Source organism: Polypterus senegalus, chromosome 15 (genome assembly GCF_016835505.1).
Source record: "Polypterus senegalus isolate Bchr_013 chromosome 15, ASM1683550v1, whole genome shotgun sequence".
In the NCBI taxonomy this organism is placed as follows: domain Eukaryota; kingdom Metazoa; phylum Chordata; class Cladistia; order Polypteriformes; family Polypteridae; genus Polypterus; species Polypterus senegalus.
In genome coordinates, this window is record NC_053168.1 from 59,355,847 (window position 1) to 59,375,248 (window position 19,402).

Below are 19,402 nucleotides of genomic sequence, written 5' to 3' on the forward strand. Positions count from 1 at the left end.
AGGTGGCACGGTAAAGCATTCACAACTCTTTAATGTCGCCAACATTTACAAGATGTTTTGGCAAAGAGGATACCAAGCGATGAAGCATTTCAGATGTTATTTTTTCCCATTCTTCCTGCAAGCATGTCTTAAGATGTGCAACAGCACAGGGTTGTTGTCACCACATTTTTTGTTTCAAAATTCTACACACATTCTCCATTATGGACAGGTCAGGACTGTAGGCAGGCCAGTCCAGTAACTTCTTCTCCTGCAAACATGCATTTATAATGTGTGCAGTTTGTGGTTTTGCGTTGTCTAGTTGAAAAATGCATGATCATCCTTGGAAGGGATGTTGTCTTGAAGGCGGCATATGTTGCTCTAAAAATCTCAATGTCATTTTCTGCATTAATGCTGCCACCACAGAAGTATAAATTACCTTTGCCAAAGGCACTACACAAACTCATAGCATGACAGACCCTGACTTTTGGAATTGTTGCTGATAACAGTCTGGAAGATCCTTTTCGTTTTTGGTTCAGAGTACACAGCAGCCATTTCTTCCAAAAACAATCTGGAATACTGATTTGTTTGACCACAATAAATGTTTTCACTGTGTGATGGACCATCTCAGATGTCTCTGAGCCCAGAGAAGTTGACGCTGTTTCTGGACAAGGTTAACATAAGGCTTCTGTTTTGCACAGTAAGCTTTTAAGTGACATTTTTGAATATAACTCCTTTTTGTAGTGCTTCTGAAAGGTTTGCCAAAGTAATGCTTATTTGGTTATATCAGCTTTTAATGAGTGGTGATTCTTGATGGCACGGATGTTCAGCTTAGGCTTATGCTCTTGCCATTTACGCAATGAAGTTCTTCCAGATTCTTTCAATCGTTTAATGATATTATGCACTGTAGAGGAAGAAATATGCAAATCCCTTCCAATTTTTCATTGTTTTTAAACATTTCAATCATTTTTCTCACACATTTATTGACAAACTGGAGATCCTTTGCCCATCTTTGCTCATCAAAGAAAGACACAACCTTGTGTGGATACTCCTTTTTTATCAAATTATGATTACAATCACCTGATGACATCACCTGATTTTAATTATTTTACCTCATTACTGGCCCTGATTTGCCCCGTCCTAACTTTTTTTGGAATGTGTTGCAGACTTGAAAGTCAGGAATGGATGTCCAGGTGTCGTTCATAAAATTAGAATATCATGACAAAGTTGATTTATTTCAGTAATTTCATTCAAAAAGTGAAACTTGTATATTAGATTCATTCATTACACACAGACTGATGTATTTCAAATGTATTTTTCTTTTAATTTTGATGATTATAACTTACAACTAATGAAAGTCCCAAATTCAGTATCTCGGAAAATTAGAATATCAATTAAGACCAATGCAAAAAAAGGATTTTTAGAAATGTTGGCCATCTGAAAGGTATGAACATGAAAAGTATGAGCATGTACAGCATATTTAGTTGGGGCTCCTTTGGCCTGGATTACTGCGGCAATGCGGCGTGGCATGGAGTCGCGATTAGTCTGTGGCACTGCTCGGGTGTTATGAGAGCCCTGTTGCTCTGATAGCGGCCTTCAGCTCTTCTGAATTGTTGAGTTTGGCGTACTGCATCTTCCTCTTCACGATACCCCATAAATGTTTATTTCTTTTAATTTTGATGATTATAACTGACAACTAATGAAAGACCCAAATTCAGTATCTCAGAAAATTAGAATATTGTGAAAAGGTTCAATATTGAAGACACCTGATGCCACACTCTAATCAGCTAATTAACTCAAAACACCTGCAAAAGCCTTTAAATGGTCTCTCAGTCTAGTTCTGTAGGCTACACAATCATGGGGAAGACTGCTGACTTGACAGTTGTCCAAAAGACGACCATTGACGCCTTGCACAAGGAGGTAAGACACACAAAGTCATTGCTAAAGAGGCTGGCTGTTCACAGAGCTCTGTGTCCAAGCACATTAATAGAGAGAAGAAGGGAAGGACAAGAAGTGGTAGAAAAAAGTATACAAAGCAATAGGGATAACCGCACCCTGGAGAGGATTGTGAAACAAAACCCATTCAAAACTGTGGAGGAGATGCACAAAGAGTGGACTGCAGCTGGAGTCAGTGCTTCAAGAACCACCACGCACAGACCTATGCAAGACATGGGTTTCAGCTGTCAAATTCCTTGTGTCAAGCCACTCTTGAACAAGAGACAGCGTCAGAAGCGTCTTGCCTGGGCTGAAGACAAAACTGCTGTTGAGTGGTCCAAAGTTATGTTCTCTGATGAAAGTAAATTTTGCATTTCCTTTGGAAATCAAGGTCCCAGAGTCTGGAGGAAGAGAGGAGAGGCACAGAATCAATGTTGCTTGAGGTCCAGTGTAAAGTTTCCACAGTCAGTGATGGTTTGGGGTGCCATGTCATCTGCTGGTGTTGGTCCATTGTGTTTTCTGAGGTCCAAGGTCAACGCAGCCGTCTACCAGGAAGTTTTAGAGCACTTCATGCTTCCTGCTGCTGACGAACTTTATGGAGATGCAGATTTCATTTTCCAACAGGGCCTGGCACCTGCACACAGTGCCAAAACTACCAGTACCTGGTTTAAGGACCATGGCATCCCTGTTCTTGATTGGCCAGCAAACTCGCCTGACCTTAACCCCATAGAAAATCTATGGGGTATCGTGAAGAGGAAGATGCAGTACGCCAAACTCAACAATTCAGAAGAGCTGAAGGCCGCTATCAGAGCAACAGGGCTCTCATAACACCCGAGCAGTGCCACAGACTAATCGCGACTCCATGCCACGCCGCATTGCCGCAGTAATCCAGGCCAAAGGAGCCCCAACTAAATATGCTGTACATGCTCATACTTTTCATGTTCATACCTTTCAGATGGCCAACATTTCTAAAAATCCTTTTTTTGCATTGGTCTTAATTGATATTCTAATTTTCCGAGATACTGAATTTGGGACTTTCATTAGTTGTAAGTTATAATCATCAAAATTAAAAGAAAAATACATTTGAAATACATCAGTCTGTGTGTAATGAATGAATCTAATATACAAGTTTCAGTTTTTGAATGAAATTACTGAAATAAATCAACTTTGTCATGATATTCTAATTTTATGACTGGCACCTGTATATTAACAAATGAAATGAAGTTGACCGGACAAAATATGAAATATCTTGAGTTCATACTATCTGCAAGTCAAAGTAAATTTAAGAATCACTGTGTTTTGTTTATTTGCATTTTCAAATACCATCCCAACATTTTCTGATTTGGGGATATATAATGTGCCCATTGATATAAATGTTCAAGGTTCAAAGTTTCTTTATTTTGTCATGTTTACGCAAGAAAACATGAAATTTGCCTTCTCAGTTTCATCTAATAACAAGACAGAAAGAAATAAAACAAATACAGACAGGTTAAGTGATGCAATTTGATAGTACATATTTACACAAAAGTTACAGGATACATATCAAACCTTAATCATCCATCCATCCATCCATTTTCCAACCCGCTGAATCCGAACACAGGGTCACGGGGGTCTGCTGGAGCCAATCCCAGCCAACACAGGGCACAAGGCAGGAACCAATCCCGGGCAGGGTGCCAACCCACCGCAGGACACACACAAACACACCAAGCACACACTAGGGCCAACTTAGAATTGCCAATCCACCTAACCTGCATGTCTTTGGACTGTGGGAGGAAACCGGAGCGCCCGGAGGAAACCCACGCAGACACGGGGAGAACATGTAAACTCCACCCAGGGAGGACCCGGGAAGCGAACCCAGGTCTCCTAACTGCGAGGCAGCAGCGCTACCACTGCGCCACCGTGCCGCCCAACCTTAATCATTTTCTCCGATATTTCTTATTAAAAAGTCGTATGGCACTAGGAAGAAAGGTATTACTGGAGCGACTTGTGTGGGTTTTCAAACCTTTACAGAAGTTAAGTTCTACATGTAAAGGATGTCTGTCATCATTTGCAATTATTTCTAGTTTCTTTAGCTTTGTCCTCTGACACACACTTGCCAGATCATCTACATCAGTCACTGTAACTTTAGCTGCATACTTAGTAATCTGCTGGAGCTTTTTAAAATTTTGGTTTGTTAGACCACTAAACCAGGCAATGAAACTGAAATTGATAACATTCTGAATCATACTCCGATAAAAGGATAACATGAGGTCCTTGTCTACTTTAAATAGTTTGAGTTTACAGAGGAGAAATAAGCGCCAATTGCGTTTAGTGAATATTTTTTTGTTTTTGTATTGGAGTTACGATTGTTATCTAAGTTAGTTCCTAAGTATTTATATTCATTCACTATTTCTACCTCCTTTCCCAAAACAGCAATGGGTGAACATACAGATTTCTGTCTCTTAAAATCAAATATCATTTCTTTGGTCTTTTTTACATTTAGAGTGGTAGCTTTTATTACACCAGTTTACCATATACTATAGTCCACTTGATTTAGATAGTGGCTTTCATCCTCCCCTGATACAGTATGTGTCCTATGAGCATGGTGTCATTTGCATATTTGATAATGGAGCAGTGGTCACTTTTCTGTCTCAGGTCACTTGTGTACAGAGTAAATAGTAATGGTAATAAGACACCCCCCTGCGGACTTCCTGTGTTTGAATGAATGACTTTTTAAAAAGTGTCCTGTACCTTGAATTAAAAGAAAGTCCTGAATCCATAATGTGATGAATGGGTTTACATTCATACTATTCAGTTTTCAATCAGTATGTGAGGCTGTATGGTATTGAACACTGAAGAAAAATCCAGAAATAGTGCTCTGACATACGTAGGTACCATGCTGATCAAGAAAAGTATAGATTTGATGTAAGATAACTAGAAGAGCATCTTCAGCACTTCTGGTTGCACAGTAAGCAAACTGGTGGTTATCTTAAAAAGAGTTTGTCTCTGTCATTAGAATGTTTTTCACCAAATGTTCAAAACATTTCATTGGACTAGAGGTGAGTGTCACTGGTCTGTAGTCATTCAGACTGCTTGCCTGGAAACCTTAGAAACTGGTGTAATGACTGATTGTTTCCACAGCTTAGGTACAATGCCAAAGGTCAGAAACCAGTTAAAAAGCAAATTAAAAACTGGAGAGAGCTGCTTAAAGCAGGACTTTAAGAGTCAACCTGATATGCTATCTGCCCTGTTAAATATATGCCAGTCAGACTACAAATGCAATGTCTGTAAACATCAAATTTCTGCAAACATTTGTTTTAGTCAGTCAGTATCCAACCTGCTATATCCTAACACAGGGGTCTGCTGGAGCCAACACAGGGCAGGAACAAATCCCGGGCAGGACACACACACACCAAGAACACACTAGGGACAATTTAGGATCACCAATGCACCTAACCTGCATGTCTTTGGACTGTGAGAGGAAACCAGAGCACCCGGAGGAAACCCTTGCAGACACGCAGGGAGGAGCCAGGAAGCGAACCCAGGTCTCCTTACTGCGAGGCAGCACTGCTACCACTGTGCCACGGTGCTGCCCATATCTGTTTTAAGTTAAACCTAATTTTAATTATGGTTAAATAAACTGCACACTTTTGGAGCTAGAGAAGCAATACATATCGATGATTTGAACTATATATACTTTCAGAAATCAAAGTTTTCCTTTTCCAGTACACTTCATTCCAAACAGCATCTTAAAGCAATTTCCCCTTTAAAGGACAGTGATATGTCTATCAGTCAGGCTATGAACTTGCGGTGTCTTTTTAAGGATGTGCACTATGGGCCAGAGGGACACAGCTCCACCAAATGCTGTGTAAAATTTGTGGTAAGCTTTCCTCAGTAAAGTAACCTAATATTATAATTTTATTATATTATAGTTTTATATTATAGTTTTACCAACCATGAATTTTGTCTACTTAAAACATTTTTTTCAATTTCCAATCATATGCTCAGTATAATTCTTGTGTAGAAAAATATGACTTTTTGTAATATGTGAAATTGTCTTTATACTAGGTTCTGAAAGCCTTTTTCTGTTTAAAAGAACTAGCTCTGTTCTTTTGGCATTGTCCTAGATTTACCCTTGGGTGTGAGGTACAAACATTCCAGTGCTATTTGCTTCCTTAAAGGCAGCTATATCAATCTAAAAATAAAGACGATTAATATCAGGAATGCATTGAGCACAAGACATTATTACGCTTATCAGAATGGGGCCAGGCAGAATCTTGATCTTCACCCAGTGCTGAGGATTACTGCCTGATGGCATGAAATTAAAAAAGACACCAAGGAATCTTCACAAGTGCTTCATCCACTTTGTGGGAAAGACGCCAGTTGTATAATGCCCCTGCTTTAAGAGTTCTGGTGTGGAGAGAAAACAAAAATCAATTGTTTGCCAGCCTTGCACAGTACCACAAACATCTAGCATCATGGTGGTTAGTGCTGCTACTGGACAGTGCTTCAAAGCCATTTCATTCTAAACTTGAACTTCTCTTATTTCAATTTAGGCAGTTCATAGCCCACACATTTTCCTGGGCAGACAGCAATTGCAAGGCTTTCCATTTACTTAACCTTTAAATCTGTATTTTTTCTGAAAACAATTTTTTCAGAGGGTATCAATGATCCAATTATAATTGAGACAGTCCAAGTACTAACATGTCATTGTATTACTGATTTTATGTGATATTATTAGCAAATAAGAGACATATTACTAATTTAATGTTTAATTAGTTTAATATTACAGTTAAGAAGTCTGCATACATTAAGCAAGATCCTGGTATGGTCCCACCAGAATTTCCAAGCAAAAAATGCCACTGGTAAAGGTGTTGATTTATCTCTATTTTGGAAAACACTACAATTGATAAAGTATTGCTCCCTCTTTTCTTCCTTCCCCTCATTACTTGTGTTAGTAAAGAACTAATTTAAAAAAGAATCATAAAATCTTGTTTACTTTTTAAAAATGTAATTATATTAAGCTTAAACATCATGCTGCAATAGATAAAACATAATCCATTCAAAAATACATTGAATACATCCATCCATCCATTATCCAACCCGCTATATCCTAACTACAGGGTCATGGAGGTCTGCTGGAGCCAGTCCCAGCCAACACAAGGTGCAAGGCAGGAAACAAACCCCGGGCAGGGCGCAAGGCAGGAAACAAACCCCGGACGCCAGTCCACCGCAGGGTGCGCACACACACACCAAGCACACACTAGGGACAATTTAGAATCGCCAATGCACCTCACCTGCATGTCTTTGGACTGTGGGAGGAAACTGGAGCACCTGGAGGAAACCCACACAGACACGGGGAGAACATGCATACTGAACACAGGGAGGACCCGGGATGTGAACCCAGGTCTCCTAACTGCGAGCAGCAGCACTACCCACTGTGCCACCGTGACACCCAAAAATGAATACAACATTTCCAAAAAAGAGAGTTAAATCCTACTTAACACTTCAGCCTCCACCCACATCTTGTTCATAAAGATACAGTATATGAACAAATGGTCCATTACAAAATGGCTCTTCTTTTGTATTAAAAAATCAGAAAGAATGCAGAACAGAGGCAAAGCCCCAGCAGGCATATGTTACAACATCAGTAAATTTTTGCCAGAGTCTAAAAATACTTTGCATTATTCCTTACAAAGAATATTTTTTGTTTTAGATATTATAGCACATCTCATTCTTACTGAGTTATTGATGGTAAATTAGGATTATTTGAGTTAACAACTAGAGATCTTGGGCTAAATTGAGGACCTTTAGTAATATGTCCCCAAGGAATCTTCATGAGTGCTTCATCCACTTTGTGGATGCTGTGCTCTGAAATTTTTGTAGAATTCTTCAACTTCACATGCAAAGAACATAAGAAAATAAGAAAGCCGAGAAGCGGGAGAACATAAAAATATGACAAATAAAAGGAGACAATTCAGTCAATTGTTTAGTTAATGATTAAACTGTCCTATATTTTACCCAGATACATCTTAAAGGTAGTCAACTACATACCTTGGTAGTTTGTACCAGACCCTCACAACTCTTTGCATAAAGATGTGCTTTCTGGCTTTAGTCCTAAAGTTAAGTGAAAGAATTCTGCTGGATGCACTTTATCAATGCCTCTCTGCTCGAGGCTAAACAGGGTTAGTTCTCTGAGTCTGTCAGTGTAGGGCATGTGTCCTTAAGTCCTGGAATGCTCCTGGTTGCTCTCCTCTGCACAGCTTCATGTGCTTCTATTTTTTTCTTGTACTGTGGTGACCACAACTGCACACAATACTCCAGATGCAGTCTCACTAGTGCATTTTATAGTCTGAACATAACATCTCTTGATTTATATTCTACAGTTTATTGGAGTTTTTAATAGCTTCTGCACATTGCTTAGGCAATTAAACTGTTGTTTCAACATAATCCTCTAAATCCTTTTCAGAGGTTGCTTCCTGTAGGAAATTTCCACAGTATCTCTTTCCATCACAAACTCATCTGTAAGATTAAGGAAGCAGCAGGGAAATCAGGATGATAACTAGCTTTTAATGTTTTCCGAAACACAAAACTGAAAAAAGTAGTTTTGAACATAGCTTGTACTAATTTATTTAACTTTTTATTAAAATGTAAGCATTTCTATCATAATTAAACAAATACTTATATGGATAAAGCATGCACATTAGCTTAATAAGAAAGCCCTTTACACCTTCCATAAATTACTGTAAATGATGCATACGTTACAGATGACTGAATGTACTTTCATGAACTGGAGCAGAACAGAATAGCATCTCTACCTTAAACTGTGATGCAGTTATAAGGACTGCTAGTGAATTAATGATAGTTATTGACAACTGGACCACAAAGCAAGTCATTTGGGAAGGAATTTGAGCGAGATTACCTCTGCATGGCTAGCCAAGAAGGTGCAGTTTCATTACGTTCTGATCTCTTTGGTCATATTTCACATCAACAAAATGATAATTAAATCAAGCTTTTTGAAGTAGGACTTAATAGTATATATATGAAAATACACTTAAAAACAAGTCAGAGATTTGGAAGGATATTTCATAAGAGTTATTCTTACAGCTAAAGAGAGTTGAACAGATGACCACTTATCAATATCTGCAATGCTTTCAATCTTTTTTTGCAAAAGTTAAATGTATATAAATATTTGAATTTCTTTGTGACGATAACTCCTAGATGTTTGGACTATTGTGAAACAATTAGAAGAAAAATTTCTAATGTAATATATGTAACACTAAAACTACATATGTAAACAAATATATGACTAAAATCTAAAATACCCAACTCACTACTGTACTTACATATAGAGAATAATTATTGGACCATGACTTTCAAACAACTGGACTCTGAGAAAGGCCTGTACCAGAAGTCCCAGATTGCTGCTCCTGCAATTGAAGTTCTCCACAGCCCTATTCCAGAGAATCTCACTAATGGGCATGGTTTCTGTTCAGTTCTAATGCCTGTTTTCAGACATCCCTGCCCAGGACTTTCCTGGTGTTCACCGGGATCTCCAGTTTAACACATGACTACACTCTGTGTATCTTTTTATATATATTATATTTTACATTATATTGTTTTCTTTTGTGCCTCTCTGCTCTCCTGACTCTAGTTCTTGCTGTTCGAACATCCTCTAGCAGAGATCTGCCTCCCATTTATCAGCTCATTAATGCTGTGAGCAATGTTGTAACATGATAAACATCTCACAGTTTCCTGGCACATACTGCTGGGCACCACCTGAGTAATGAAATAAATGCCTTAATCGGGCCAGTGCAATTCTCGAATGACTTTTGCTGTCCTTTTCCATGGCATAGATTTTAATTCCTCTCTGTCAGCCATATATTCATTTAATCAAGTGCCTTTTAATGAGGCAAAACACTTTTAAATAAACTATGTGAACGCTGGCCCGGACATAGGCAGACGGACAACATAGTTTCACCACACACCCTTTATTATATACAATATTTACAGTTTTCGTGCACTACCAACCCCAGTGCCTCCTGCACCGATCCCCCAAAGTCCAGGCCACACAGTCCTTTTGTCTTTCTCTCCTGGCCGCCTCCAGTCCTCACTCCAGCTCCGTCTTGCTACCTCCCGACTCTCGCCTCGACTGCTGGAAGGCGGCCCCTTTTATGGGAACCTGGATGGGCTCCAGCTGCTTCCCGGCACTCCTCCGCTGACATGCTCTTGTGTGGCGGAAGTGCCGGCTGCGCACCCGGAAGCCGTTCAGGTGTCCCCTGTCGTCTTCCCTCCAGCACTTCCTGGTATGGCGGAAGTGCTGGGCTCCAGGGCTGTTCAGGCAGCAGGGCGCCGCCTGGCGGTGACCACGGGCCCCTACAGGGCTGGGCTTCCATGCCCTCTACCCGAGGCCACCAGCGTAACCAGGACGGACGCCCCCTCGCGGTCTGGAGGAGGTACAAGCCCTCCTCTGGTCCTCCTGGGCGTCCCGGCCGGGCTTTTGCCCCGGCTGGGTGCCACAACTGTTAAAAGTAAACGGATGGTAACTAGCATGTTGCCCTCTTCATTTTATTTGTACATGAAAGCAGTCTGTACATAAATGTTCTAAAACTGAATTAAACTGATTTTTGCATTTATTTTTTTCACCCTGCTGTCTAATATAGGCTCCCAAAGAAGCACAGTGTCAGAAACACCTACTGAAATACTTTTTAAACTATGCCTTTTCATTATCTCAACTAAAACATATGTACGAGGGGGGACCCAAAAATAACCGGAAATATTTTTAAAACGTGTTTAATTTAATTTTCTGTACAAACTACAATTAGTTTCCTTCAAAGTACTCTCCATTGGTGGAAATACACTTATCTAACCGTTTGTTCCTTTGTTCGAAACATTTTTTAAATTCGTCTGAAGTAATGCCCATTAATGCTCTTTTGTTTTACCTCTTCGATGTCAGCAAAACACCTTCCTTTCAAGTTTTTTTTCATCCGAGTGAACAAAAAGAAATCACACGGAGCTAAATCCGGTGAGTAGGGTGGGTGGTTCAGGGTTGTCATACCGTTTCAATAACAATAGTTTCTGCAACACTTTTTTCAAGAAGAAAACAAAATTTCACTGCCCCGTGTTGCTCACGATAATCAGCCATTGTAAAAAAACGACGCTTGCACAAAACTACTTTTACAAAATTCACTGAAGACAAGCACAACCTTTCAGACTGATGGCACTTGGCAGACTGACTTGTGAGGAGTGTAACTAGATCGCCCTAGCATCCCAACCACGTACTACAAGTACCAACCTAACAAAAACAAAATTCCGGTTATTTTTGGGTCCCCCCTCGTATATATTGTGCTTTTCACCTGCTGTTTTTTTCTAAATTGTTTTGCATATTTTTCACTTCGTATATTAAAGAGCTTTATATACTAGACTGTGAGCAGTTAGTAGGTAAACAAAATTCTTACAATGCAGTTTACTTTAATTCATCCAGATCTTTACAGTGGTTTAAGCTTGTTTAAGAGTACCCTGGCATGGATTGGCAACCAGGTTTTAGTGACACCTCTTTATCTCCTTGGAAGTGTTTGCTCAGGAAATTTAGATTTGTGACAATGAAGTGTAGCATCTGATTGGAATCATTGCCTACTTATTTAACATTAAAAGAGTAAATTCATCTTCACATTGTAAGTTTTCATTATGTGTTTTTGTCATAGGTGAGTTCATCTGAGTGACCTACGTATGTTCATTAAGTGTATTTTAAATATGCTTACATTAAAACCACTATAATTCACAACAGAAGGGATTATTTGGAATAATTGTAAGGATGGTACTTGTTTTTAAACACAGACCATCAAAGCATTTATATAACTGTATTAAATAATTATTCTTTACATTTATATAGCTCAAAGTGCTCTCCACACAGAGAGGACCCAGGAAGCAAACCCATAACACCCTTACTGCAAAGCAGCAGCGTAACCACTGCACCATCTTTCAGTTATGTTTAAACTCCCCATTCTAATAAGACATAGTTGAGAAGGCCCATCCCCTCAGAGGGACCCTGTCACAGTTGAAGCCATGACAGGCATTTTCTATTTACACTATAGACATGCAAGTCCTTTCTTTGTAAAGATAGGGCTCCTGTTGTTGTTCAATGTAATGCTTTTGAAAAGCTTTTTTCAATACAATTCAAATTGCAGATCTGTTTGTGTGCACTGAGAAACTGCTGCTCTAGAATCCACCATAGTTCTCTTAATACCCAACGGTTTAACAAGTACGAAAATGGACAGTCGGATGGAAATATGATTTACAGAGATATACTTTTTTATATAAAATTATTCAAATCTTTTTCAGTAGCTTTTGAATACCTTATACAAGCAAGGGAATGCATTGTATTAAAATTATAATATTACATTATGATTGCAGGCTATTGACTATGAAGGCTTTACACTCTTCATGAAGACTTTTTTGGAAACGGAGCTGCCTGAAGATTTCTGTCAACATCTCTTTATGTCATTCAGCAACAAATTTTCTCATAGAAGTCCCACAACAACAGAAAAGACTCTGCGTGCTGGAGGTAAGATAAGAAGCTATTCTTTCATGCGTGTTGAAAATGCATGTCACTTTTATATCAGTTAGTTTTTAATTATTAACTTATTACATATTCTACACTGTTCAATGAGATAAAAGTACTCCTTTCATGGTATATTGATTTTATTTATCTTTTCTTTCAGGAGATTAAGCATTTTTAGTAATTGCATACTAAAAAGAGAACCATAATTGTTTTTCAAATAAAATACAAATATTTCTCATATATTTTAATTTTTGTAGCCATTCACCAATGATGTCTCAACTTTGAGGAATGCAAACCTGTGAAATTGTATATGCATTATATTTACAATGGTAAAATACTGAATATTTAATTAGTATATATCTATACACAAAAATAAAAAAATTATGAACATACTGTAGTAATTTATAAAATTATATATGTTATTTTACATTAGTACTAATGTTTGTTATAGCAAAATTCTCTTACATATGTTGTTCTTCAATGGGTTTATAAGTAACAAAAATGTATATAGTACACTCAAGGGTGAAATTTTCGATTAGTCAAATAATGACCAGTTAAATATGGAAGTATTTGGCTTCCACATACATGTATCTTATTTTATCAACTCATACTTCTAAAATACATTTCCCTTATTTGAAAAGCAAATCATTAATCGTATTGCATATGAATGTTGGTGAGTTCTCTGAAGACAGGAGTATAGAACACCACTCATTAAAAACATTTCACATTTAAGCTTTTTATTGAACAGCCTAACATCCTTTATAAGGATAATTAGGAAAAATTGATTATTGTAAGGTTAGGCTATATAAATTGTGTCTAAATGATGAAATACTTGCTATAATCAGGGTTTCCATCATATTGTTTTAGGTCAGCTGATATTTTTTCCATAATGCACCTTGGCAAATTATATGAAAATATAAAAGTTCAAAACAAATAACCTAGGCTAAATTGTGTCTTTTTTTCTTTGTATTCTTTCAAAATTTCTATGTTCAGAAATTTAATGATTGTTAATACATCATCCTATTATATAATATACTATCCATCCCACGTGACTCCGTCTGCGTAGTAGTGAAACAGGACAGTGAGGAGGGCCTGTCTGGCTCCCCACTCCTGACGTCATGCACGGTATATCGCTCCTGGAAGCGAACTATGATTCTTAGCATGTGAGAAAAGTCGTAAAATCAACTGGAATTATCAAGCAAATTATTGAAAAAAATCTGATCTAAACCCATTAAGTAGTACTCTCATTTGCTAGCTAAGCAGAGGTAAGGAACGCTTCAAGGCTGTCGTGTGAGTGAGGAGAAGGACCCCCTCGGCTCGCTGCATGTCTCTCAGATTAATACAAATAAATTGATACTGCAAGCAAACTATGATACATAGCGCATTGAGAGAAGTCGCACCGGAATGTTCAAGCAAATTATAGAAAAAAACCTGATCTAAATCCATTAAGTAGATCTCTTTTGAAAAACAGACAGAAAGACGTTGGATTTTATATATATATAGAGATGATGCTTTTCTTAGAATTCTAAATAAGTATAGAATTAAAATGCTTTTTACCAGTTGATATCAAGTTGTTTGGTAGTCCACAATTGGCATTTTAAGGAACCAATGAGTGGTCTCTGGACATTTTTGTGTGTTTTGTTCCAACTGCACCACTGGAACTGGAACCTTTATGGAAACTGTGTGACGTGCAAAGAAGAGTGATGCAGTGTGAAGTTATGCACATTCTGAACTTCACAGGGGACCCCTGCACATAACAGGGGAGACAACTACTTTGATAAGGTGCTTGGAGTGGTGTGCTAGGGTGGCAGCTATGAAAAAGGATTCAGTGAGAATTGGGTTGCAATTGGGAGTCAATGGGTGACCTCCCACCTTATTGCTTCCAAGTGATTTTGTCATCACAGGGGAGATTGCTGCTTTGATGCAGTGTGTGGTGTGGTGCACCAGGGAGGCAGCTATGAAGAGTGATGTGGTGCAAAGAGCATGTTCCATCTTCAAACTACTAACAGATTTGTAAGATGACGCCAGTGCTTGTGGTCAACCAATCAGCACAATTTATTGCTCAAGCCCCATCCACTATAGTTCTTAGCTGAATGAAAAGTACATACCCTGGGGTAGGACCTAAAAAAGTACCAGAAACTACAAAAAGCCCAAGTTCCTGCGACTGGAATGCTACAAAAGTTCCTGAGTTTCTAAAACGTTCCTGGTCCTGAAAAAAGGTCCTTCAGTGGGAAAGAACCAATAAGTATTATCAAAAAAATGTAATCAGCTTGTTATTTCAGTTTTTATTAATAGTGTAATCAATTATATTTTAGAAAAAGCATTATTCCCAGCGGTGATCCCTGAGTGACAACCCTTTTGACCATACCAAATTCTCAAAAAGTTCCTCTTACCTTAACCTTTTGTTTTCGGCGTTTAGGCCAATTTTTCACCAATCTACACACTGTGTCTTGCACTTCTGCTTTGTGTCAGAGTGGGATTTTTTTCATGGCACTCTGCTTTTTCTACCACATCAAAAAGACATACATATTGAGTTGTTGATTGCTCCCATAGGAGAAAGTATGGGTTTATGAATGAATGTACCCTGTGATCAACTGCAATGCTTAATTGGTTTCTGATTTTTGACTAATGCTATCCACTCCTTTTTTGGAAAAAGTTAGAACATTCATTCATGGCATAACATTCAGATGTGCTTAGGGACTTAATTAACAGTTTTGAAAGTTGGAGAACTATCAATCTGTTCAAACAGATATCAGTGTTGCTTACAAAATTTTAATGTTTAATTTTTTTAAAAAGATTGATATACAAAAATAACACTAATAACAGATTTAATTACATGTGTTAGCAGAGTACATAAATTACAAAGAAAAATAAGTTTGTGGTGACTGAAACAGCTTGGTAAGCATAATTTTTATACTGTGTTAGTTGTTGGGTGGGAAAGGCCAATGGTTAATTATAGTTCATGTTTCTTAATCATAACATTTTTGAAAGATGTAAACAATGGAGACTTAAAATGTATGTTCAGATCTCAAGCTAAAAGTATTGGCTGCAATGAACCAAGATGGGTAGAGTCAAAAAATACTGAATTGTTATGATCTGCTGACAATTCATCAGTGAAGCTCTGTTAACTTACCTGGTATGACTGCATTTAGCTTGAGAAGCAAGCTGGTGGGGCAGAAATTTGTCCAAGCAACTAATACCGCAATTTCAGCCCTACAATGTATGCAACTCTGGTGGTGAATCAAAACCTACTACTGGGGATCTGTTTGCCACTAGATATGGAAAAGAAAAAAAAGTGCAAAATTCTGTAGTTAAAATTACCTCTGTAAAGGTAAATTTGAAAATGTAATTTGTAATTGAAGTCGCACAAAATGTTTCTCTATCTTAGATAAGATAAACAATAGCAAACAGTTTTGAATATGTGCTGCGTTAGAGATGTTTCAACAAAAATGGAATTTTCCCAACTCATTTCATTGAGGAATAAGCATACTAAATATCAACAAGACTTGTGGATTAGGAGCTGAGTTGTTTCCTGTAGACAGAAAAACAGACATTTTCTGCAAACAGTTCTAGAAAGAATGTTTAAGAGTGACTTTGCCATGATTATATTTGAAAACCTGTAGAATTATTCGGGTCTATTTTTTTCTTTACTAGCATAATTTTTGTTTTTGTTATTAATTTTTGTTATTATTGTTCAGACAATAGCGCCACTATTAACGGCGTAGCAAGGTTCACAGGGGCCCGGGTGCAATCATCATTGAATGGAACCTCAAACCTGCGCGCTTCGTGCGCTCGCACTCCGGAGGGGGTGCTCTCGCTGCTGAAATGCTTGAAGACAAGATAGATTGAGAAGGAAACCATTAAAAACGATGTTCGGAGAAAAATATAGTTTTGTTTTGTAAAGCAAAAACAGACGTGTGTTGGCGACTTGGCGTTATTGACTAATAGTGTATATACACTGTACTCGTCTGTTGTCTCAGCCGGTACTATAGAATAAAAATAAAGGATTATCTATGTTTACATATCAAAATCATGATGGATAAAACTTTCAATACAGAATATAATGAGCATTTCAGCATTCCATTCAATATTCGTCAGGGGCTCAGGCCTCACGGCAACGGCAAACGGGACAGACAGGGGCGCCAAAATACGAAATTGTCCCAATAATCCCATACAATACGGAAGTACGGAACGTCTATAATTATGTAAAAAAAAGGACAATTTTAATCTCTCATCTCTTTATATTTTGTCAATAAAAATTCTTATACAAACTTACATACACTGAATACCATTGTTATGATTATTATGATATCATAAATTAAGTACAGTACATGTAATACTAATACATGACTGATAACCTGACAAGTGAGTTACCTGACACTGCACTGTCTGCACACACAGAATCACGGCATACGTGATTGCACTGTTCGACATACGGCCATTTGATGTTGATTGATTCACTTACCTAACAGAACTGACTGAGAAATAGACGGAAGCGGGAAGCCGTTCGTCGACAATCGTGGGAAGCTGCTTGCCTGCTTCATAACTAAGCTATAGCCTTTCGGAGAATGAAGCGAACATGTCGCTTTGTTTTTAGCCGCTGCCGTCTGTACACAATGTGCCGCCCCGCCCGGCCGAGTCGGACGGCGCTAATGAAAATAATGTAATTGTGTGAAAATGTAAAAATGCTGACTGACGGTGGTTAAAATCGCTAAATACGGACATGTGAAAGTCCTTACTACAAAGTTACTTAAATTAATAAGCAATACGATCAGTCTAACTAATTTGACTGTGAGTGATGGTCTGATGCCCTGATCATCTGATGAGAGTGCCGCAAAAAAAAAAGAGGCCCGATGGGCCCTCCCGAGGCCCAGGGGGCCCGGGTGCATTGCACCCCTTGCCCCATTGTAGCTACACCACTGGCCACTATATTCATTGTGCTTTTCTTGTGGACACTGCTATTTTGGTTTGAAATTTTCACGGTCACAGCCATGTTGTTTATAGTGGCAATAACTTTTTCCAGTGTCACTATGTGTGATGTCATAATGTAAACAACCATTTAAGATGTTGGTGCGCTAAAAACATGCACTTTTTCTGCTTAGTTAAAGAAGGGATATTTCGTTATTAAGACTTGGTTATGTGTTTTGGACTTGTTTTAAGTTTGTTGATCCGTTTGTTCAGTTTCGTTGTTGGCTTCTGAATTAGCACATTATGGTTCAACCAGAATAATCACCCCAGATTATGTTTATTTTTGATATATTTAATGTTTTCTTATTATTTAATTTTTCAATATTTGTATTTTTTGTTTTCTTTTATGCAAAATGTTTTTCTCTTCTTTAATTATTTAATACATAGCCATAACTGTGAGTGTAAATTTACGTTTTTCAATGTCCCTTGTGCTTTGTGAGTGATACCTCGACAGGCAGGATTACCCTGATGTCACCAATCGGAGCCCTCTCACTGGCTAATTAGGTCAGTGTGGAGGAAGCTCCAGTCATTGACACATTGCAGTTGTAAAGGAGTTCTGTGAGTATTGTTTCCTGTATGGAGTGTTGTTTTGATTGTTCTTGTTGTGTGTAGTGGAGTATTCTGTGAATTTCCCATTGGGATTAATAAATTATCTATCTATCTATCTATCTATCTATCTATCTATCTATCTATCTATCTATCTATCTATCTATCTATCTATCTACAGTGCATCCAGAAAGTATTCACAGCGCATCACTTTTTCCACATTTTGTTATGTTACAGCCTTATTCCAAATTCGATTAAATTCATTTTTTTCCTCAGAATTCTACACACAACACCCCATAATGACAACATGAAAAAAAGTTTACTTGAAGTTTTTGCAAATTTATTAAAAAATGTGGAAAAAGTGATGCACTGTGAATACTTTCCTGATGCACTGTATTTATCTATCTATCTATCTATTCTTTCAAGACTGTGTCATATTTACTGTGGATTGCCTGTTTAGGTAATTAATTTTTCCTCCTTATTTGCTTTTGGAGCATTATGTAATATTTGTTTTATGAATAAACATTTTTATTTTTAAAGAGTAATGAGTGAATTGGTCTCTGCATGCAAAAGGCTTTTACAGTTTCCTTTCCTTTGCAAGACACTTTCAATTTTTGAGACATTTCTAGTATATGTCTAAGAAGTTACCTCCTCTACAGTTTTGCAGGCCAAAACAGGCCATTATATTTGAAGTTTGAGGTCTACTCTAGGAAGGCAAAGGAGGCCTGGCCTGGCCTGGCTTGTGAAACCTTTAGAAAGCCTTACTGTCTTTCTCGTTATGGTCCTGACTCCAAATCATGATATGGCTTGCCTTTAGACCACTTTTTTAGCTTGTTCATTAAACAATCTCAAAAGCATCTCCTTGTCATATTTTTTTTTTTCCTCCTGAATAAATAAATTCACACTAGTGATATCAGGTTTAATGCATTTATTAAAGGTTAAAATTAGAATGAAAATTATGATATTTTAATGCATTAAATACAGAATAGTAATTACATTAATGACTTAACAGAAACTTTTATGATTATAGTATAGTCTTCTTCTTCTTCTTTCGGCTGCTCCTGTTAGGGGTTGCCACAGCAGATCATCTTCTTCCATATCTTCCTGTCCTCTGAATCTTGTTCTGTTACACCCATCACCTGCATGTCCTCCCTCACTACATCCATAAACCTTCTCTTAGGCCTTTATCTTGATAGTAAAATCAATAAAAACATGAGCAGCTTAAGTGTAGATGTTAAATATTAATTGGCATTACAATAATAGATTAGATAAATAGTCTCAGTTGATGTTTTTACCTCTGAATATTGTTTATGTATATATTATAATCAAAAACAGATATTTATGTTTGTCTCATAATTCTGAATCTGTGAAGGAAAATATAGTGTGACAACATCACAAAACTCATGTGTAATTATCTTTTATAAGGTTAGAAACATT

The 19,402-nt window shown here is 37.7% G+C and overlaps 1 protein-coding gene across 1 annotated transcript in view; it reads left to right on the forward strand.

The window, feature by feature from the left end:
- Nucleotides 1-19,402, forward strand: part of dgkb (diacylglycerol kinase, beta) — a 738,105-nt gene that overhangs the window by 156,179 nt on the left and 562,524 nt on the right. Inside the window, exon 5 of the mRNA XM_039736618.1 lies at nucleotides 12,304-12,454. Coding sequence (XP_039592552.1) covers nucleotides 12,304-12,454 — 151 coding nt within the window. The remainder of the gene's footprint in view (nucleotides 1-12,303; nucleotides 12,455-19,402) is intronic.